The following is a 23,415-nucleotide window of genomic DNA, read 5'->3' as shown; positions in this document are numbered from 1 at the left end:
TTTGGCGTACTACGTGTTCCCGGTCATCCAACTCTTGATGTGCGTTACGGGAACATCGTACTATAACTAGCTCAACAGCGCCCCATCCAATTTTTAAAAATAGCCTCTCCAGTACAGTACATGCTTACAAATGCCTCTAGGTACGAAATTTTCGGGTTACGAAAACTTTTTGGATGCAAATGAGTGTCTCGAGATACGAAAAAGATCCAAGTTACAAAATACCCCAAAATGTAAATGCATTTCCTTATCCGTTAATTTATTTTGAAAATATTGTCGCAGATGCATTGATTCTCACTTTATATTACAGCGGTCTCAAACCGGTCCTCAAAGGGCCGCAGGGGCTGCAGGTTTTCATTCAAACCGAACAAGCGGACATCAGTTGATTGCAGCGAGGTGCTCCTTATTTTAGATGACCTCTCATTGGTTAAACTGTCGACACTGTATCGGTTGAAACAAAGACCAGGACCCACTGTGGCCCTTTGCTGAATCGGTTTGAGACCCCTGCTTTAGAACCTCGATACACTCAACTGGGCTCTCATTGGCGGTCTCACAACAACCACTATCCATGTTTCAAGATTCTCTCTTACATACCGGTCAACCTCGGCTAAATGTTCCCCTTATTAATGATTGCAATTACCCTTTTTCAGCGATAAAAACTCTACAATGCAACGCGGTCCATATTTAGAAATACGCACACATAGGGCAGATAGGCCACACGTTCATTCATTCATTCGTTCATTTTCTGATGCCCTCACCTGGGGGCTTTATTAAATTTGATGTACAGTAATACCTTGACATAGGAGTGTCCCAACATACGAGAAATTTGAGATACGAGGAAAATTCCAACAAAATTTTTGCCTTTAGACACGAGACAAATTTGAGATACAAGGATATGAAACGGTTCCAGATGCGTTCGCCAAGTAGCCAAGTATGCGAGAGGCTGCTTATGAGAACAGCATCGCTGTCTTTCTCGCCGCATCTCCCTCGCGTAAAGATATCTACGAGCAGCGGGTGTACAGGTTGTTTTTTTTGCATTAATCAGTGCAAAATTAAGGGAAAGACAATGGGTCCAAAGCAAGCCAGTGCAATGAAGGGCTAACCATCATTTCCAAGCTGCGCAGTGACACCCATAGCGAGATGGAGAGCCTTCGTTTAGTATGGTTAAAAGATAAACAGTTAGTGGGAGATAGCGTGACCGAGTTGATAATCTGCGAAAAAGCCAGTGGAATCTATATGGACTTGAAAGCAAAGCAAGCATCTGAAAAAGAAAAAAAGTTTGCCTACCCCTTAAACACATTATCAATAAGCTGCCATTGACTGCGGTAGACGTCCGATTCATATTGACTGAGGTGCAGATGCTATTTCTGTTATTAGTCTACCGTCAATGGCACGCACGTCCGGCTGCCATTGACATGTTTTTCCATTGTAATATCCTGTTTTGGGCGTTTTTTCAGAGGGTGGGAAAGGATCAATTTGGATTTAGTTCATTTCTATGGGAAAATTTGATTTGAGATACGAGTAAATTGACATACGAGCTCGGTCCCGGACACATTAAGTGTTACTATATTTTGTTTATGCTTGACTTTATTTGCATACCATTTTATCAGATTTTTTTTTTGCAAATGTTTAGATTTAAAATATGAAAGAGGTGTCTCAAAATCGTTTTCCAACTTCAAACTGAGGAAACGTTAAATGGTTGCAAGGCTAAGACTGTTTAACAAAGTCTGTTAGATGATGTTGAGTAAAATTTCTCAGTTTGGAATGGAGATTTCGCCATCCTCACAGTTGGGGAAGTACTTTTAATCTGGAGATGTTTTATTTGTGTGTGCGTGCATGTGTTACACCCTGCATTTGATCTTGACACACAGGGGGAAATAATCAGAACAGTGAGATGTTGTTATTTCTTCAATCCAACTTTTACTGTAATGATTCAACACATCTCCCCTGCCTCAAGCCATTTGCTAAGACATCAATAATCGAATACCGATCTTCTTTAACATGCCCCACACTTGCCATGTGGATCCAAGGATCAACAATCGAACACCGATCCACCCATTCAATCCAAACTCGTTATACCTTCTTTACATGCAATCGTTAATAAATCAAACACTCCAGCATGTCACACTAATAAATCAAACACTCTAACATGTCACACATGCGTGTGTGTGGGGTTACCTTTTAAAGCCAATTGAGAGTCATGATTAAAGGCTATATGTGACCTGACTAGATTGGACCGGTGGAATGCAGTTTAGCACGTAAATTTCACAATTCTGAGATCGACTGTTCATTCCCTGGAGGTTTGCAACATTTCTGTGTAGAGTTTGCATATTCTCCTCAGGTCTCCTTTGGATACTCTAGTTTCCTCCCACATACTTCTGAAGTACCCAGAGAAAACCCAGGCAAACCTGAGGAGAACATGTCAACTCTACACAGAAAGGGATCGAACTCTTGAGTTTAGAACAGTGGGCCGACGCGCTATCCAACGGGCCGCCTGCATGGTAAGAGGATGGAACACTAAAATCTCCCTAGTTATGAGTGTGAATGGCTGTCGGCCTCAGTGTGCCATGGGATTGACTGGAAACCCAATTAAGGATGTTTCCCGCTCAGTGCCCAGAGTTGCCTTGGATAAAACTCCAGCATCCCCGCGACCCTTGTGAGAATAAGCGGTACCGAAAATGAATGAATGAATGACTGAATGAATGAATGAATGAAAACAAAACAGGAGTGACGGTGAAATTTCCGGAGCATCAAATTGAGCCTGAATGCACCATGAATGATATGCAATGAGACCCGCCCTGTTGGCCGACCGTCACTCATTCGTCTCTACGACAAGGCTTGCCTTAGCTGCTGCCTTCCATGACGACAACATAAAATCCCGTTTTATCAACTCAACAAGACAGTTGGTTCGCCCTTGTCGGTGAGCTAGCGGTCTGGCAAAAGCAATGGGATGAAGCAGCGTAAAAACTATTTGGAGGAATTACGCAGTATCTAAGCATGCTAGGCTAACGACGAGTTACATTGATTTTGTAGGGAGGCTAGCAGTCGGAGCTAAAGGCTAACCCAGGCTAGTCTTAGCCTGCTGGCCGTTCTAACTAACTGCGCTTCTTCGGGGATGGAACGCGTCAAGGAACACGAGTTTAGGGCTCTTTCAACTTCGGAAATACCTCAGTGGATGCAAGAGTGCAATAATGATGGCGCACACCCGAAATCAAGCGGATTTACAGCATTATCTATGGGAAAGCGACCATCCATTGGGGAAGATGAGGGTGGAGGTGCTGAGCCCAAACTCTTGGGGAAGGGAATCGCGGCCACCTCCCTTCTCCAGATCGCCATCAGGAATGGGATCTACCAAAACCAAGCTGCTAACGCTATCAGCAGCGGGGCTAAGAATATCAATATCCCTGCTGCGAAAACAGGTACCATTTACAATATTTCACCAGTCAACAGCAGTAATTCCAACTCCTTGAGTAAGAGACGCCAACGCCACAAGAGGAATTTGTCCCTGGGCTGTGCAGCGAGGGTGTCCCCTTCGGAGGTAGCCAGTCCTGCTCCTTCAGCCTCCCCGCTTAGCACCCTTAGTCTGGATAGAAAAACCTTTCTGAGGCAGAAGCAGTTAAAGCAGCTTCAGGCCTCTGATAAGGGATGGGTGACATCAGACATTAAAAGGGGCTGTATTCATGTCCACGACTGGCTCACACCCTCTCACCCGCGGCCGGTGTTATGTACTCTGGATACTACGGCTGCACAGGTGGTCAGCAAGCTGCAAGCAAGTGAAGCTGAAGCTGTCGTAAGAATACATTGTGAAACTATTGCTACTAAGTATATTTGTAAAGATAAGAATGGACAGAACGATGACTTAAGTAGTGATGGATTGGATCCCAAAGATGTTAATGTGAAAGAAAATGAGTCTACCTGTCGGACAAAACATTATTTTGATACCCAGATTTTACATGGGAAAATTGCAACTAACTCCTCATCAGAGGTTTGCCTCAATGACATTGGTCTGGAATTGAACTTGACTGTTGCTGACTGTTATGGTGCACACTCTGGATCAGACATGGAGAATAGTACTTGTGAGGAGTTCAGCCTTGGGGAATCCAAAAGTACACCGCAGCAGGACTCCCTTAGTGAAGGCACAGGATTGGGTGCAGAATCATCAGCATTGAGCCAAAATTGCGACAGTGCCACAGAGGGACCGGACCCATTTGAAAGCTCTTCTGATGAACTTGACATTACTACCTTTCCAACACACTCTGCAGACCCACCCTCAAATGCTCCCGAACAGTTAAAAAGCACCGTAGATGTCATTAGGGCTGTTGATAGTGAGATAAAAAATTCACCTCAACTAATGAAACATCCCTCCAAAGGCTGCAGCAGTTCTCAGAACCGGCCCCTGAGCAACCAAGCATCAGTGCATCATGACCCTGAGATCCCCACAGTGAGGAAAGGTTGGCTTGAGCCAATCAATACTAGTCCAACTCCCGCTCTCTTTGTTCAGCTGCATGGTGGGATTGTGCGACGTCTACGAGACCATGAGCGCCCTCTGCAACTATTGAATGAGTACCTTACCAATTTGGGCTTTGAAAACCCATGGAGGGTGCAGAAGGAGGGAATGAATCCAGGCATTGGCAGCCTAATTTGTTTCTACTTTGGTGAGTACTTCCAAAGTAAACAAAAAAAAAAGATCTACAGTAATCCCTCGAATATTGCGGTTAGTAACACAATACATGTTTTCGCAACTATACAGAAATACAACTACACAAGTACAATTATCAAAAATTGTATATTTATTAAATATAGCTATAAGCATGTCAAAAGACTAATTTATTCATATCTAAATATAATGTATATATTTAAAAATGTAACCAGCTTAAATACTGTACTCACAGTGAAAATAATTCCTCTCTGCTTGATATAAATAAAAAAATACAGGTAAATGGGAGTTTTAATCCATGTTCTTTGTCTTCTTTTGGCCATGGGTCCATTGTCCGCGATATTCGCGGGATTACTGTACACGTCTGACTAAACATGTCAGGTAACAAAACGACTTAAAAAACACTTGTCTGTTTTAAACTGTCAAAACATGGGCTTTTTTCTTGTTTTTTAAACTTTCGTCTTCCCTTCAAAATATTTTGAAAATGACGCTCTCAAATGTTCTCACAATAGAATAACGCACGACCACTTGCCAACTTGCTCTGGTTCCTCTTTTCCATGAAATCAGAAAACTCTTGAGATTTCGCCAACATGTGATTGATTTCCTTTGTAGTGAGGCGGTCCTCCCTTTCACCTCCTCCTCGCTACTGAGCTCCCGCAACGCTCCGCCCATTGTTTGAAGGTATCTTTACATGAGGGAGTTGTGCCGAGAAAGACAGTGCCCATGCTGTTCTCATAAGAAGCCTCTCGCGTCGGCCACTGGCTGTATGCCCGGATATCAAAATTTGTCTCGTATCTCATGGTAAATATTTGCTGGGAATTTTACCCGTATCTCAAATTCCCCTTATGTCGGAGCACTCGTATGTCAAGGTATTACTGTATTTCTCTTTACTTTTCAAATGTAACTTGTAACAACACTGGCAATGACACACAACTTTAGATTTACCCACTTGCCTCTCAATTCTTATCTGCCACCCTACACTGGCACCAGCAAAAGTCTCACAAGAAGGTCCGATTGTTGTGAACTTGGAGGGTGTTTTACTTCAGGCTTTTTGCTTCCATTTCTCATGATGTTTGCGATCTATTCGCTATTCGTGCTTAGCCCTAGTGTATGGCACTAGTAAGGCTTCTGTGCAGAAACTTCCCCATGACCTTGGTTCTATACAGATCACTGAGATCAAGCTAATAATTCAAAACATATTTCATAAGGAAGAATGCATTAAAAAATAACCGAAATTGACCACAATGGAATTTTCAAGGCCATCGGTTCAGTTTGTACCACATCCTAGGGACCTTCCCACTTTGGATCAAGCCAGCCCTTCTTCTTAATGCTGCGGATGAGTACCCAGTCTCTTGTTCCTGTTGAGGAGCACAGTCTCCTTCTGGTAGCTAAAGTTCTGTCAGGAATGGACAGGAGAACCAAATGCGAACACTGACAGTCAGTTGAGCCGGCTGCAGGCACAGGAAAAGGGTGAATCAGCAGGCGAGTGGTGAGAAGAGCAGGTTTAGTCGAGCAGGATGCATTTAAAACAAAGATCAGTCAAAGTAGGCCAGCGAACTGGAACAGGTTGATTTGCAGACAAACTTACACTGAATGTCAGGAGACTGGTCCTTAAATACACCCAGCAGAGCAGTAGGTGACGATATCCATGTGGCAGTGATTAGTTCAGTGAGTACAGTCATACCTTCTACTTACGAATGCCTCTAGGTACAAAATTTCTTTAGGTTTACGAAATCTTTCGCGATGGAAATGAGTCAATACATTTCCTGTATCCTTTATTTTTTTTCTGAAATTGTCGTAGATGCACTGCTTCTTGCTTGACAATTTCACTACACTCTACTGGGCTCTCATTGGCTGTCTCACAACAACCCTCCATGTTTCTTTGACCGCCGTTCGTCGTTGTGTGCTTGAACTTAGTGGGCGAAATTGCCTTGCAGAAGCAGGCGATTGGGGCTGGTGGTCAGTAAGGAAGACATTGACGAGTTGGTCGAGGGCCACCAAAAAGAACTCTCAACGGAGCAGTAGTTAATGCAGTGGTGGGCAAACTATTCCACAAAGGGCCGCAGTGGAAAAAAAATGGAGAATTTTTGTGAACCTTCTGACTTTGTGGAAAAAGGAATGGTTGTCCGTCTCCTCGTGCCCTGTGATCAGCTGGCCATCGATTCAGGGTGTGCCCCGCCTCTGACCCGAAGTCACCTGGGATAGGCTCTAGCACCCCCCACGACCCTTGTGAAGATAAAGCGGTTCAGAAAATGAATGAATGAATGAATATTCATTTAATGGCTTATTAAATAATTTTACAATCATTTTCTCTCATTTGTGTTTGTTTCTCACATCTTTCCTACAAAATTGGGACACTGATACATTTTAAAGGTTTTAGTTGGTAGTTTTGTGAAGGACCATGGAGCGAATTAGAATTTACATATAACTGCTCTAATTACGAAATTTGTGTTGAATAATGCCTCATTTTATTATTAAACATCATAACCACTAGTTATTTGTTACTCTGTTATTAGATGGTTAATTACAACCAATAAAAATGTTTTTCCATTGTAATATCTTGTTTTTGGTGTTTTTTTCCAGAGAGCGGTAACGAATTAATTTGAATTTGGTTCATTTCAATGGGAAACGTTGATCTGAGATTTGAGAAAATCGACATACGAGCTCAGTCCCAGAACGCATTAAGCTCGTATTTCAAAGTATGACTGTACTTGAGATCAGTGATTGCTCAAATATAACTAGTGTAATTGGATTTAGCCATTCAGCCATCCAGGAAAAACAAACAGTGGTAGCAGTGCAGCCTTAGTAATGGGCCTTTTTTTTACAGGTAAGCCTCGAAGCGTGGGAGGTTCCGACCGTTTGCAGCTTTCTGGCGTCTTCAATGTGCGTAAAGGGAAGTTGGTGCTGCCTGTAAACCGCTGGTCAAAACGGCAGGTCACACTGAGTGGCACTTGCCTTATTGTGTCATCTGTGAAACACGCCAACTTGGGCAAGATCCACATACTCCCTCTTATTGGAGGGAAGGTATGTAATCCAAGTCAAAGCATGCTTTGAATTGTTAATTTGAATTAAATAGAAGGAACATGCCTAATTAGTCCCAATTTTAGGTTAATTTTGAGATTTTCACTTGAGGTTTACTCACTTTTGCTGTCAGCATTTTATACATTAATTGCTGTGTTTTGGGTTGTTGTATAGATACAATAATGTATTTTCTCCCATATAAGCCATATTTGTGTCTAGAAAAATGATGACTGAATTCAGGGTATGGCTTATATGAACACAAATTAGACTTGACATGCACAAAACTGCAAGGTGACAAAGATGAAATGCCATAATGCAAGACAAAGCGGCTGATATGGTAATTTATTTCAAAATAAAAACAGATAAACAGATAAAACACTAAATAAAATTTATTTTGACGTCCATGAATATAAATCAAGAAAAAAACGTTATTATCTGAGCTCTACAGACTACTTTACCTTGTTTCAAAGTGTAATTTCTTCAGTGTTTTCCCATGAAATGAGATACTGTATAATGGAGTTGATGCCTACATTCTTGTTTATTATAATGCCTGAAGCCACAATTTTATTGCTAATGACAGCCAGAAAAGTCACATGGACTGTCTAAAACAGGGGTGTCAAACATACGGCCCGCGGGCCGGAACCGGCCCCCAAGGAGGTTCGATCAGGCCCGCAGGATAATTTGAAAGTGGAAAAAATGCATAAAAGACATGGAATTAATATTTTTAATTCGCTGCAATTCATGGATTATCCGCTAAGGGGCGCACTCTTTCCATCAGAGTAGAAGACAAGCCGCATCACTGAGACAGACACTTTCTTCATTACACATTTAAAATCACTCTCCTTAGTTTGTAAGGTGCACGCAGGGATTACATTTAGATTTTATATGCGTATGTGTAAGTGGTTTAAAAATTCCTTTCTTTAAAAGTCTCATTTAATCTTAAAGTGCATTACTATATTTTTCAGTACCAATTAAAGTTTTGTGCCTTTGTACAATCAGTGGGATCAGTTGCAATGCATATTTGTGAATGATAAAAGTAAATTGCACATTTGTCTAAGGAAATATGAGGTGTTTCATGAAATGTTTTGTAAAAGGATAGTTCATTAAATTTCAATATTTTCCTAATGTTCTTGTGCTTCTTTACACCAAAACAAAGGAAAGACATGATATTTTTGTTATTTATAGCAGAGCATGGTATGATTTTAATGGTCCGGCCCACTTGACATCTCCCTAGGCCGTATGTGGCCCACGATGCGAAATGAGTTTGACACCCCTGGTCTAAAACCACTCATTTGGGAATGTTGATTTAAGAACTTCAAGGATCTTGGTAATGATTAAGAAAACCATGAAAAATACCTAAATATCAGCACAAATCCACAATGTTTTTTTTACAATTTTATTTGTTCCAACAAGAAACAGAGGTGGTCTCACTAATTTTTCCATGTTTTTTTCCAGTTCTAAAAAGATATATGTAGCTATCTTGCCCATCTTTATCTAAAGATGGTGCGACTTTCACTATTGGTTTTAAGGTTTATTTAAAATCATTCAAAATTTATAAGAGCTGATGATTAACAAATACCATACAATTTTACCATACAGGTGAGACAGTTAAAAATGTAGTCTGGCATATTTTGCTAATATTGTACTACTATTAGTTTAATTTTTAACTGGTATAGAAAGTCACTTAAGCATTGTATAACAAACCCTAACATTGTGCATTTTCAAATGTTTTAAAAATGATTTGTCATTCATCACTCTTTTCATTGCTATATCCTTTCAGGATTTTAGTTTTTGAAGTTACCATCCAACATGAAATCCGGTGAGGATTAGTGAAATACAGTATTTTCTCACATACTGACCGACTCTGTGAGCCGTACCCTTAAAATTGCCTTAAAATCGTTGAATTTTACGATTTCTCGTATAAGACGCCCCCTGATTCACAATTTTCACCTGAATATTCATGATTTTAATAGTGAGTACAAATGTGTTACTTTGAAGGAAACTCTAAAGAAAAATCATCGCACATGGTATTTCTAAGATACTGTATGAATCAAAAGGATCGTCTGCTGGATTTCCGAAAGGGTGTTGCCTGCACCTGGACGAATTAAAAAGGAAGTCACATGAGCAGTACACCCAAGAAGTGTCTCCGTACCCATCTGGTTTTGGTAAACCATCCCTAATCATCAAGCAATAATAGGATGAGATACACATTACGCAGGTATCAAGGCTGATATTTTAATGACCGACCGCAAGAACTTCAATCAGCCTTAACAACTATTGGGATATGCTGACATGGTAAACACTACAAACATGTATCAAGGCGACTCGTGTGTGGCCAGTCATAGCACGTTTAACTACCGGTAAACGGTAAAATGGTGGCGCCCTGAGTGAGCAATAGCAGGCACAATTAAGTGAGGTTTTTTTCACGTTTTATGCAAGATACGGTCGATTTTCTTGAATATCATTCATAGACATGAAAATAATATTTATTTAGCGTTTTATCTGTTTATCTTTTCTCTATTTTGAAATAAATTACCGTATTGGCGTTTTGTCTTTGTCACCTTGCAGTTTCATGCATGTCAAGTCTAATTTGTGCTCATATAAGCCATACCCTTGATTCAGTCATCATTTTTTTTGTTACAAATACGGCTTGTATGCAAGACAATACGGTAGTTATTTAGACATTGCAATGGCTTGTATTAAGAAATGATGCTGCGATACAAATAACCCAGCGTGTGTGTTTTGTTTGTAGGTGGAGGAGGTGAAGAGACACAACAATTGTTTGGCACTTAGCTCTGTTGGTCCCCAGAGCCAGACCTACTATATCAGCTATGAATCCTACACAGAGTACCTCCGCTGGCACAGAACAGCCTCAAAAGTATTAGACTTTCCCTTCACAATATTTGTTGGAAGTTTCTTCTAACCTTTCTTTGATCTTTCATAACAATTTTGATTTACACAACATTAGACTTATCGAGCCAATGAAAAACTGAATCCACTTGTTTTGTCTTTTTGTCAAATCAGATCATGTCACAGAGGGTGAACTCGGTTGACTTGTCATGTTGCAGTCTAGAGGAATTACCTACTCAGCTATTTTACAGCCACGATCTTACACATCTTTATCTAAAAAATAACTTCATGTCCATGCACAAAGGGATTCCAGCACTTACTAGGTGAGTTTCCAGGGCATATACATTGTCATAATGAGTGGACAGCCATTATGACAGAAAAAAACCCAAACAAACAAAAAAAACATTAATCAAATAATTGATTTTTTCAAAACGTTTCTTCTCGCTAGGATATCAAATGTCTTTTTTTTTTTCTTAGTAACTTGGTTTTCTTTTAACTCTTGATAGCCCACAGTAGTACAAGTACCAATGACTTATGCCAGGATTCATTTACGTTTTTTCCCAGTTTTTATAGTCCCAGCGTTATCATCCTTTTATTGGAAAACATTTTCTATATGCAGTCCTGTCCGGTACCAACATTACCCGCGTTTGCTTAAATGCAGCATTGAGTAGAGACCATTGATTATAGCTCTGCCGTACTATGTTATACTTGTTGCAGATTTTCTAAACTGAGAACTCTCAGTTTGTCAAATAATGCCTTGCCGGAGTTCCCGCTGGCCTTATGTGACCTACCTTCACTGACTGAACTGAACTTGTCAGGAAATTGCCTTGCATCCCTTCCTGTGGAAGTTGGAAACATGTACACGTGAGTTGAACAGACAGACACTTGAGGTCATACACACTAGATTGTGATTGTAAATACTCGAAGTACTATACTCGCAGTTAAAATAGTTCCTTTCTTCTTGATTTAAAAACAACAACAACAAAAAGGTGATTGGGAACTAGCCCAAGTCCTCTCTGTCAGATTCGAGAGGCATTGAATCATTGATGGAATCTTCAGGAGGCGCCGTAGGGGCAGTAGGAGGAGCTTTTGCGAGAGGTTTTCGGGGCATATGGAACATGGTGACTGCTGTTTATTTTCTTGTACAAAACATATTTGGACATTAAGGACATGACACTGTCAAGACAATTGCCAAACTCAATGGCTCAGACCATGTTGTCTTCAATCTCCTGGAGGCGTTGTTGCAAACTCCGTGCCATAATATATATCTCCTGCAGATTTCTTCACTAACGACCATTTTCTTCATCCTCGTCGTTGTCCGCTGGCTCTTCTTTTTCACTACCCAATGGCATCATTTATATGAAGTCCTCATCAGTTGGATGATGAAGGATGACAGTACATTCTTCAATTTGATGTCATGTTTCAAATGTTGAAGCAATTTTATTAATCTGCAGTTTTTGATTCACGTTTTCCTTTAAATCAAGCTTCAGTACAAAATTTACAGTCCCATTTACGAACACGTGAAATTAGTCTTTGCTAGTTTTTACTAAATACAGACGCTCCCCTACTTACGAACGAGTTAGGTTCCGAGCAATTGTTCATAAGTTGAATTTGTTTGTAAGTTGATTCAGTGCTATATTTTGTATTAGAATTTATGTTTAAGGCCTATACAGACGCACCCCTACTTACGAACATTCAACTTACGAACAACGGTACATACGAACATGTCTGCAAATTGCGTTTAAGTCGAAAAATGTTTGTAAGTCCAATTTTGTATTTTTTTCCGAGTAGTGCTTCTTTCCGCCGCTAATACGCCTGGCGCTGTGAGGGCTCAGCTCACCCAGCATCTACTTTCTTCGTTGCAATGCGGAAGTGCGTGACGTATCTCCAGTGCGCAAAGAACCTTTTTCATTTGTATCATTAAATATCTCGTGCATCCATTATTGAATATGGTTGGTAAAAAGCGAAATGCTTCTATTGAGGGAGTTCCAAGGAAGAGGCAAGCCATTTCATTTGAAACGAGGGGCAATAATAACGAAGCTTAATGCGCGTGAGAGTGTTGAGCGTTTCACGGGCATACAACTTGAATCGTTCGACCGTCAGTACCATTTATAAACAGAAAGATCGAGCAGCAGGACCCAAATATTGAACGTTGCACAAAGTTTGCAAATCAATTGAATGATGCCATACAGTGCTACCGCATCATTTATGATGAAAAAAAGAAGAAAACTGCAATCGTCGTTATATCGCTTCTTTCGGCCAGTTTCGAACACATAAATCTCTCTCTATACAGTACTGTACATATTCTCTCCATTTTATTAAATGTTTTTTTCAGTACAAACCAATGCGTGTTACTTATGCAAGCCTTAAACATACAAATGCACTTATATAAACCTTCAATATACTTATATAGGCCTTAAACATAAATTATAATACAAAATATAGCACTGAATCAACTTGCAAACAAATTCAACTTATGAACAATCGCTCGGAACCTAACTCGTTCGTAAGTAGGGGAGCGTCTGTATAAGTATATTGAAGGTTTATATAAGTGCATTTGTATGTTTAAGGCTTGTATAAGTAACACGCATTGGTTTGTACTGAAAAAAACATTTAATAAAATGAAGAGAATATGTACAGTACTGTATAGAGAGAGAGAGAGAGAGAGAGAGAGAGAGAGAGAGAGATTTATGTATTAGAAACTGGCCAAAAGAAGCGATCTAACGACGATTGCACAGTTTTCTTCTTTTTTTTCATCATAAATGATGCGGTAGCACTGTATGGCATCATTCAATTGATTTGCAAACTTTGTGCAACGTTCAATATTTGGGTCCTGCTGCTCGATCTTTCTGTTTATAAATGGTACTGACGGTCGAACGATTCAAGTTGTTATATGTGCAACGCTCACCACTCTCGCGCGCATCAAGCTTCATTATTATTGCCACTCGTTTCAAATGAAATGGCTTGCCTCTTCCTTGCAACTCCCTCAATAGAAGCCTTTCACTTTTTCGTAAGTAACGACGCTCCCCTACTTGCGAACATTCAACTTAGGAGTTGCAAGGAAGAGGCAAGCCATTTCATTTGAAACGAGTGGCAATAATAATGAAGCTTGATGCGCATGAGAGTGGTGAGCGTTGCACATATAACAACTTGAATCGTTCGACCGTCAGTACCATTTATAAACAGAAAGATCGAGCAGCAGGACCCAAATATTGAACGTTGCACAAAGTTTGCAAATCAATTGAATGATGCCATACAGTGCTACCGCATCATTTATGATGAAAAAAAGAAGAAAACTGTGCAATAGTCGTTAGATCGCTTCTTTCGGCCAGTTTCTAATACATAAATCTCTCTCTCTCTCTCTCTCTCTCTCTCTATACAGTACTGTACATATTCTCTCCATTTTATTAAATGTTTTTTTCAGTACAAACCAATGCGTGTTACTTATACAAGCCTTAAACATACAAATGCACTTATATAAACCTTCAATATACAGACACTCCTCAACTTACGAACGCAATTGGTTCCGAGCGATTGTTCATAAGTTGAATTTGTTTGTAAGTTGATTTAGTGCTATATTTTGTATTATAATTTATGTTTAAGGCCTATATAAGTATATTGAAGGTTTATATAAGTGCATTTGTATGTTTAAGGCTTGTATAAGTAACACGCATTGGTTTGTACTGAAAAAAAAAACATTTAATAAAATGGAGAGAATATGTACAGTACTGTAGAGAGAGAGATAGATTTATGTATTAGAAACTGGCCAAAAGAAGCGACCTAATGACGATTGCACAGTTTTCTTCTTTTTTTCATCATAAATGATGCAGTAGCACTGTATGGCATCATTCAATTGATTTGCAAACTTTGTGCAACGTTCAATATTTGGGTCCTGCTGCTCGATCTTTCTGTTTATAAATGGTACTGAATGTGCAACGCTCACCACTCTCATCAAGCTTCGTTATTATTGCCACTCGTTTCAAATGAAATGGCTTGCCTCTTCCTTGCAACTCCCTCAATAGAAGCCTTTAGCTTTTTACCAACCATATTCAATATTGGATGCATGAGATATTTAATGATACAAATGAAAAAGGTTCTTTGCACACTGGAGATACATTCACGCACTTCCGCATTGCAACTAAGAAGAAGGTAGATGCTGGGTGAGCTGAGCTCTCACAGCACCAGGCGTCGGTATTAGCGGCGGAAAGAAGTACTACTCCGAAAAAGACGCGAAATACAAAATTGGACTTGCGAACATTTTTGGACTTAAACGCAATTTGCAGACATGTTCGTATGTACCGTTGTTCGTAAGTTGAATGTTCGTAAGTAGGGGAGCGTCTGTACTTATATAGGCCTTAAACATAAATTATAATACAAAATATAGCACTGAATCAACTTACAAACAAATTCAACTTATGAACAATCGCTCGGAACCTAACTCGTTCGTAAGTAGGGGAGCGTCTGTATTGATTTTCATTGATTTTATTGATTAGTTGTTGGTGCCTTGGTAAAAAGCAGAGGACAGAACTCCTATCAACATGATGCAGAGGCTTACTGTGTTGACCAGTCCAATGAATGTAGTCAACAGAAAATGAGGAGGAAAAAACAGATTTCATTTTTGCCAATTAACCCCAACATTATGTGTGCAGCCTGCAGACGCTTCATCTAGACGCAAACCTCCTCAATTCATTGCCTGCCGCACTGGGGTCCTTGGAAGCATTGATCTACCTTGGCTTGACTTTCAACTGTTTCACTTGCATCCCCCCTGTCCTAGAAAAGATGAAAGACATCAAGAAACTGTGCCTGGCAGGAAACCATGTTTCTGTCTTTGACATGGAAAGACTACAGTGGTTATCCATTAGCCACATTGATCTCAGGTAAACTGTAGAACTTGGCTTGATTTATTTACTGGTTTAAGAAGTTTGTTGGTTTAAGCTTTGTATTATGTTTTAAAAAAAATTACATCGGGTGGGGCGAGTGGTTAGCGCGTTGGCCTCACAGCTCCGGGGTCCTGGATTCAAATCCAGGTCACGTCCACCTGTGTGGAGTTTGCATGTTCTCCCCGGGCCGGCGTGGGTTTCCTCCAGATACTCCAGTTTCCTCCCACATTCCAAAAACATGCATGGTAGGCTGATTGGACACTCTAAATTGCCCCTTGTTATGGGTGAGTGCATGGTTGTCTGTCTCCTTGTGCCCTGCGATCGGCTGGCCACCAATTCAGGGTGTGCCACGCCTCTGGCCCGGAGACAGCTGAGATTGGCTCCAGCACCCCCGCGACCCTAATGAGGATAATGTGGTTCAGAAAATGAGTGATGAGAAAAAATTACATTGATTATGTTGCGGGTCAATTTGGCCCATAGTGTGTAAATCAACTAAAAACAGTAAAAAATAAATACAAAAATTGTTTCATTTTTCTCTCTCTTCACGAACACATATGTTTGTCATTAGACTTTCCCCTTTTTCAATGTTCAACATTTTCATTGTTCTCCACACAATGGACAGAATGCGACTTTGGGTTTCTGCAGATGTAATTCTTGCATTTCACACAAGAGGGACTTGTTTTGGATTGGATAACTTTATTTGTTCCGTACTGTCCTCTCTTCCGTTTCTTCACACCTGTATCCTTGGGATCCATTGCAGATTGGTTGAGTGACGTGGACTTGACCTTTAGATTAATAGCCGCAGCTGCTGTGGTTTTAGGTGGCCTCTGCATCTTAGGAGTAAAAAAGCGCTTTGTCAAGGTGTTCCAGGAAAAGCCAGCGTCGGAACAATTTGCCGGCATTCCATGATTGGTTGATTTCAGTCCACAGGACATAGGCATTGTAGGCAGGCACATCCACAATGTTGTAGAAAATCACCAAAGGCCAACGGGCAGTCTTGCGCTGGCAACTTTACGTTGCTGTGATTTTCGCTCGATTGTCAACTCCTCCTTTGGCAGAGTTATAGTCAATGATCATTTGTGGCTTTATGTTTTCTTTTGTGCTCAGAGATGTATCTGTGGATTGTGCTCATTACAAGACATTTTAGTTTTTCTTTGGGCAGTATGAAACAATTGCTGATTGTCACTGAATGCACAGGTCTGCCCTGCACCTTTGAATTTCCTTGGGAAGTTCTGGCTTATTTCTTCTGACTGTTCCCAACATAGTAAGCTTCCTCTTCCGAGTTCCTTTTCCAAGGCGTTGGGCTGTAAAAAAGTTGTTACATGTGATGTTATGACCTTGCAGCCCTTCACTCATCTCCAGCATAACATGCATCCCTTAATTCTTCTTAGATCCTCCTCTGAGTAGCTTTCCAGTGTATACTTGAAAATTCCATGCATGGCTAGATTTTGCATCTCAAGGTAGTACCCATATTTTAGGCTTGTTGGGCAGGTACTTTCCGAAAGGACAGCGAACCCTGAACGGAACAAGGCGTTCATAAACAGTAATATTTGGACCAGGATTGTACAACAAAGGCAGAATTTTCACCCATTTATCCCATGTATCTCTGGCAGTGGCGGGCCGTCAGGGCCTTCAAGGCCTTCTCTGCTGGCCTAAGAAATATCTGAATCATATTATATTTTGTCCATCAATACTTATTATTCCAAATGGTCTGTTAGCTTCCTTTCATTGCTTTCCCCCCTGGTTGCACTGCTTCCAGATGTGTGTTTTCATATTGAAGCATTTAACCAATCACATTTCAGCCATTATTTGTTGCCAGATCAGATCTGCCTCAAAGCCTTCACAATCAGTTCTTGCGGGCTCTGCTGCATTAAACTAGACTGTTGCTTTTAACCAATCAGATTTCGAGTTGGCAACCCCACAATGATTTTTCATAGGCGTTAGTATTTTGCTGGCTGGGACATGTCATTGCTTTCACAAACTATGATTGGCTTGTAGGCGGGCCAAAGCAGTACCCCAGGCAGCCGAGATCGCAAACTCCACCCACTATGGCCGACAGAAGCAGAAGCAAAAACAAATTGATTCTGTTTGCTCACAAAGCTATTTTCCAGACGGACTTTTCCAGAAAAAAATGGACATCATTAAGAAAGGGCGGTCAACTCCGAAGCTAGCAAGCCTGTTACAGCTGGGAAAATGGTGTGTGGGGCACTTTCAGCGCGCTAACTTAGCTCCACGAGCAAATAGTATATTGTTGTGTTGATTTAATGCTATTTTCAAAACGGGCTATGCCGGAAATATGACGGGACAGGCTCGACTTTCATCATTAGCTTCGATGGCGATAGGAAAGAAGGAAGAAAGAAAGGAGGATGGATATTGTGTAAAAAGGATTTTTGGTGAGTAAAATTACAAATATGGCTATATTCCTAAATAATATTTCAATTGTGGGCCAAGTTCTGATATCTGAAAAGCTCCAGTGTTTGTATTTAAGCTCCAGTGTTTGTATTTAATCACAAAATGCTGCTAGTAAGTGGATTTTACCCCAGTTTAATTTTTGGCGTTTCACCATTGACGTCCATCGCTGTCTTTTCCCGGGAAAAATCACCCCCCTGGCCTGGTTGTAATGTCTCAAAAGCTCCAGTATTTGTATTCAATCAATAAATGATGCTAGGAAGTGGATTTTACCTAATTTTAGTGCATTTTTTGTCATTTCAAGTATGGACGTATCGACATTCATCGCTGTCTTTTTACCGGGGAAATGATACTCCGGGCCCGGTTCTGATGTCTAAAAAGCTCCAGTATTTGTATTTAATCAATAAATGCTGTTTTCGGCTAGATTTTACCCCATTTTCGGGTAATGTTTGCCCGTACGCCATTGACGTTCATCGCTGTCTTTTCCCGGGAAAATCACCCCCTGGCCTGGTTTTAATGTCTGAAAACCTCCAGTATTTGTATTTAATCATGAAATTCTGCTAGGAAGTGGATTTTACCCCATTTTTGTGCATTAATTTATTGATTATTTTTTGTGTCGCAGCTGTAGCTGCAGTAGAGGTTTTATAGCCATAAAATAGTTTTTGAGGGTTGCATTGATACATTGAAGGCGCTACCAGAAAATGCACTGCCCGCCACTGATCTCTGGTAACAACTAACTTGTCACTTTTGTGCGAGAAACTTCCTCTTCCACTCAAGCCTGGGCCTCTGTTTCAAAATACAGTGGTACCTCGTCATACGAGCGTAATCCGTTCCGAGACTGAGATCGTATGACGAGGTTCTCGTAACCTGAGCGGACGTTTCCCGTTGAAATGAATGGAAAAAAAATTAATTCGTTCCAGCCCTCTGAAAAAACACCAAAAACAGGATATTGGATTGGAAAAATGTTTTATTTCTTCTAATTCCCCATCTATTAACAAAGTAACACATAACTAGTGGTTTAATAGAAATAAAGTGTTTAATCTAACAAAAATTGGGCGGATTTCGCCGAGGAGAGAGGGGCACCAAAGGGGCGGGGGGCTTCGGTTTTTTTTTTCTCCACACAACGCACTCGTAAACGGAACAAACACTCCACCCTCACGTTTGCTATCGATGGGCTGTTTGCTGTCGTACTATTCCCTTCAAAATATTCCGAAAATGATGCACACAAATGTCCTCACAATCGGATAACGCACGACCATTTGCCAACGAGCAGCAGTCTTTTATCAGCGATCGCTCCGCTGCTCCTGGGAGCTTCGGGGGCGCTGGCTAGCGGCTCCTTTTAGCTTGTAGCATCTGTGGTCGCATCCCCTCGAACGGCGCCTATGATAGAGTTGCTACCGTGGTTGCTATTGCAGGGAGTTGCGAGCCAGAGCCCCTGATGTTCTTATGAGCAGCCAACGAGAAGTAATATAATACTCCTCGTATTAGATAAAAATAACAGGAAATGCAGCAGCTGAGCTTACCCACTTATTGATTGTGGGTAAAGTTTTATTCTGAGTGCCATTGCCTGTCGGCATTGTGTGCACGAGTATACTTCATTACCCAGAAAGCCCTCTTTTCCCCGCGCATGCGCGTTGTGCGTTTCCTGGTCTGAATAACTCATCCGGTGCTCGTAAATATTGTTATACACGAAAGATATGCAAAAAAAATGCCATGGCCACCTGGCTTGGTCGCATCACGAAATTTTGACCGCATCACGGGCGAATTATTCGATCGAAATTTCCCTCGTAAGACGAGCATTTTGTATGACGAGCGGTCGTAAGACGAGGTACCATTGTACAAATAATTGGGCAATCTAAACAAGGTACATCAAAGAGATCAAACTGTTTAATTTGGATTAAAACAGCTATTAGCCCACATTAAAGTGTCCGGGTCAAAATGACGCGCCACATCATCTACATATAAAAACTGTGCACATTTTACCTCACATCTTAGAGGCCAGATTTTACTCGCCAGTTCATGACCCAAGATGAGGAAAAATCACAAATTTGTGGAAGGAAAAAGAAAGGATAACCAGTACTTTGGTCAACATGAAAATTGAAATGGCTCAAATTGACCCGTAACATAATACAAGAGTTAAAAAGGGACATTCTTGACATTTTCAATATGGTTGTGTTGCTGACCTGATAAAATGACATCAAAAGTTAAAGAAAATGAAAGGTCACATTCACATACCCTCCTATAAGAATTATGGGAGATCTAATTCTTCTTTAAAAAAAAGTTATAGGAAATTAACAATTGCCGTATTTCCTCGCATATAAGACGCACCTTGAAATTTGCCTTGAAATTTTACAATTTTAAAATTTCTGGCGTATATAAGCCCCTGATTCCCAATTTTCATCTCCAGATTCATGGTTTTGATAGGGAGTACAAATGAAGGGAAAATCTCAAGAAAAATCACAAGTGGTAAAGTAATCCCTCGAATATCGCGGCTTCAACTACATCGTGGAATTTTGTTGGAGGGATTTTTTTTAAAATTAAATTTTTCTGTGTATGTTCATAAAAATTTGAAAATCCAGCCTGAAACTCGCAAGCGGAAGCCACTCCCCTGTCTTCCGCTTGCTAATAGGACTCAGCACTGAAGTTAAATAAAAAAAAGTTTTTTTTTTAAATAGAGGTGACCCTACTTTTCGGTTTTTCGTTTAGCATGGCCATGTCTGGTCTACATTAACCACGATAATTGAAGGAATACTGTATTTCTGAGATACTGTATGAATCAAAAGCACATTATTAGGGTAAATATCATCAGGAAGTTAATGTGGCTGTCTTTGTAAATGAAAACTAACTAATTATTCAATTTGAAAGAAGAAATAAGTCTATCTTGATGAGAACCTGATGCTTTCTAATTACAGCAATTACAATTTTCTTACCAGAAGTTTAAGATGTTGAGGCATTGCTTCTAATTTCAAAATATCTCAATTCTTTCGATGGTTCATATTACTCCTTTCGAACAAGAAATACAACAACAACAAAAAATCAATGTGATCAATTGTTAACTGATCTGTACATTTCCGACTGTTTATTTTTTCATTATTGTACAGGCTAAACCGACTTCAAAGTGTGACAGTAGGAGATATGAAGCAGCTTGTCCACATTGTCCAGTTGGACTTAAGGGATGCTGGTCTACAGGAGCTGGATGTCAGACCTCTCTGTAAACTGGAGATTCTCCACTGTGACAGAAACAGACTCTCCCGCATTAGAATCAGCGGCCACACCCTCAAAACCCTGCATGCAGCACGCAATGGTATGGTGCATTCAGAAAGTATTAACATTTTTGTTATATCACAGCTTTAGTTCACAATTACTTAATGTATCTTGATTTTCCCCCTCCAAAATACCAATCCTGTATTGAAGGTGTCAAATATTTTTAAACATGTATTACGTATTAGATTTCTTATTGGTTGTCACAGCCTTTGCCATCAAGCTCAAACTTCCGCTCATTTGTAGTCTGTTTCCACAGATGTTAGAGGGTTGTACAGCTTAATCCAACCCTACCTATGTCAAATGCACCTGTAATTATAAAGGGGCTTTAAAAATATGTTTCAACTTGGAATAAGACAAAGCAAAATGTGGAAAATGTGATGGAAATATTTTATATTTGTCCTGTGGGAAAATTCACTTTTAAATATTGTAAAAGTAATGAATTCTATGTTCATGATTTAGAGCTGAAAGAAGTGGAGGTAGAGCCTTTTCCAGAGAATCTGACTCTTCTGGATTTGTCCTGGTATGAAGACTCGATACAAAACGTGCTATATTAAAATCATCGAAAATGTGTTTGTCTTGAGTTAAATTTAAAACTGTCCCTGCTTTCTAAAGGAACAAGCTAGATGCTGTCCCTAATTGGGTGTGTGAAAACAGTCGACTGGAGGTTTTGGACATTAATCATAATTCTGTGACTGAGCTGCCTATACGGTGAGTATCACAAACATACTAATTGAAAAATATATACATGTATTATTTTTATGAGTTTTTTGTTTACTGTTGTCATGATCTAGCACTGATTTTAAATTGTTACCCACATTTGCGGGCGCAATTTCTATACAGTCATACCTTGAGATATGAGATTAATGCGTTCCGGGACTGAGCTCGTATGTCGATTTATTCGTATCGCAAATCAAAGTTTCCCATAAAAATGAACTAAATACAAATTAATTCGTTCCCACCTTCTGAAAAAAAACGACATTGTTTTATAGTTCATTTCATTGTTCAAAAATTGGATATTACAATGGAAAACATATTTTTATTAGTTGTAATTCACCATCTACTAACTGACTAACAAATAACTAGTGGTTATGATGTTTGATAACAATTCCTGCTTCTCCATACGTATTGGCGTGCCAGCTCAGTCATGGGTACACTACTCATTTTTTCAATTATTTCGTGCTTAATAACGATTGTCATTCTTAGGCCTTTTCTTCACAATACCCTTTATTGCAGCGGTTTGCTTTGGACCCATTGTGTTTCCCTTAATTCTGCACTGACTAACGCAAAAAACACGGAAATAATGCAACGCTCCGCCCAGTGCTCGTAGCGATCTTTGCACGAGGGAGATGCGGCATTAGCAGCATCTCGCGGCCTGGCCTCCTAGCTGTCTCGAATGCTCGTATCTCAAAATTTGTCTCGTATCTCAAGGTAATTATTTACCCGGAACTTTACTCGTATCTCAAATTCCTCATATGTCGAGGCACTCGTATGTCAAGGCATTACTGTATTTAACACATGCATAAGGCGCTCTATTATTGGCTGCACCATAAGGGAGCGTGTAAGTACACTAAAACATGATAGGCTAGCGTGCAAGATGTGGTAACAGGCAAACAAGCTAGTAGGCATGCTAACATGATTTTTAAAAAAGGCAGCGGGAACAAAATTGAGTTTGCCTCTAATTACAACACACCATTTGCCCTCACATTGTCATAGTAATACTCGTCGCCGTCCAGTTCATAAGCGAAAGCTCAAAAAGTGCTAGCAGTCATGTTAGCCCAAGCTTCCGTGATCCACTCCCAAACTGTGAGGTGGAAAGGAACCTGTTTTAATCCGCCTAATGACCCTGCAATCCTCAAGGATCCATGAATGTTTGTTTCCGTAAAAGGATTTGAATAATGAGGCGTTCATGTCTAAACAATCTATTCCCCAAGACAGAGTAAATAAATACAGCGTCCTGGGTCTCTACTACCATCATTTCTAAGCAGAGATGTGTAGATTAACAGACTCTGTGAACTGTAGTCTTTTATACTAGATACTACATACTAGAGAAAGAGAGAATCTTCCTCCGATTGATCAGCAGTTCATTAAGTTCCTGGCCCTTCCCAGACATATTGGAAGACTTAAGTCTGCAGTCAGCCACCGTGAAGTCTGGTCCTGGTGGCTGATCTCATCCACTCTATGGCTCCTTGTAACCCATACCACGTTGCCCTTGCGACATCTGGTAGGTGCAGTTGTCCACGGCTGTCTTTCATTAATCGAGCCCCTTTGCTCAAATAAACAGCCTCAACTTTCTCATAGCATACTTGATTGTGATATCAGTTTTAAATGTTTATACTA

At 40.3% G+C, this 23,415-nt stretch overlaps 1 protein-coding gene across 2 annotated transcripts in view; it reads left to right on the top strand.

Moving 5' to 3' along the window:
- Positions 1 to 2,798: 2,798 nt before the first annotated feature.
- Positions 2,799 to 23,415, top strand: part of LOC144069313 (PH domain leucine-rich repeat-containing protein phosphatase 1-like) — a 34,176-nt gene continuing 13,559 nt past the window's right edge. The window contains exons 1-9 of one of the 2 annotated variants that reach the window (XM_077594562.1): positions 2,799 to 4,652; positions 7,482 to 7,678; positions 10,428 to 10,553; positions 10,700 to 10,848; positions 11,243 to 11,389; positions 15,175 to 15,402; positions 20,916 to 21,118; positions 21,538 to 21,598; positions 21,691 to 21,786. In XM_077594562.1, the coding sequence (XP_077450688.1) occupies positions 3,113 to 4,652; positions 7,482 to 7,678; positions 10,428 to 10,553; positions 10,700 to 10,848; positions 11,243 to 11,389; positions 15,175 to 15,402; positions 20,916 to 21,118; positions 21,538 to 21,598; positions 21,691 to 21,786 (2,747 nt within the window). In that variant the 5' untranslated portion in view covers positions 2,799 to 3,112. The remainder of the gene's footprint in view (positions 4,653 to 7,481; positions 7,679 to 10,427; positions 10,554 to 10,699; positions 10,849 to 11,242; positions 11,390 to 15,174; positions 15,403 to 20,915; positions 21,119 to 21,537; positions 21,599 to 21,690; positions 21,787 to 23,415) is intronic. The other variant, XM_077594563.1, reaches the window with a different exon arrangement.

This window comes from Stigmatopora argus, chromosome 24 (assembly GCF_051989625.1).
Source record: "Stigmatopora argus isolate UIUO_Sarg chromosome 24, RoL_Sarg_1.0, whole genome shotgun sequence".
Classification (NCBI taxonomy): domain Eukaryota; kingdom Metazoa; phylum Chordata; class Actinopteri; order Syngnathiformes; family Syngnathidae; genus Stigmatopora; species Stigmatopora argus.
This window is presented reverse-complemented; position numbering and strand designations above follow the sequence as displayed.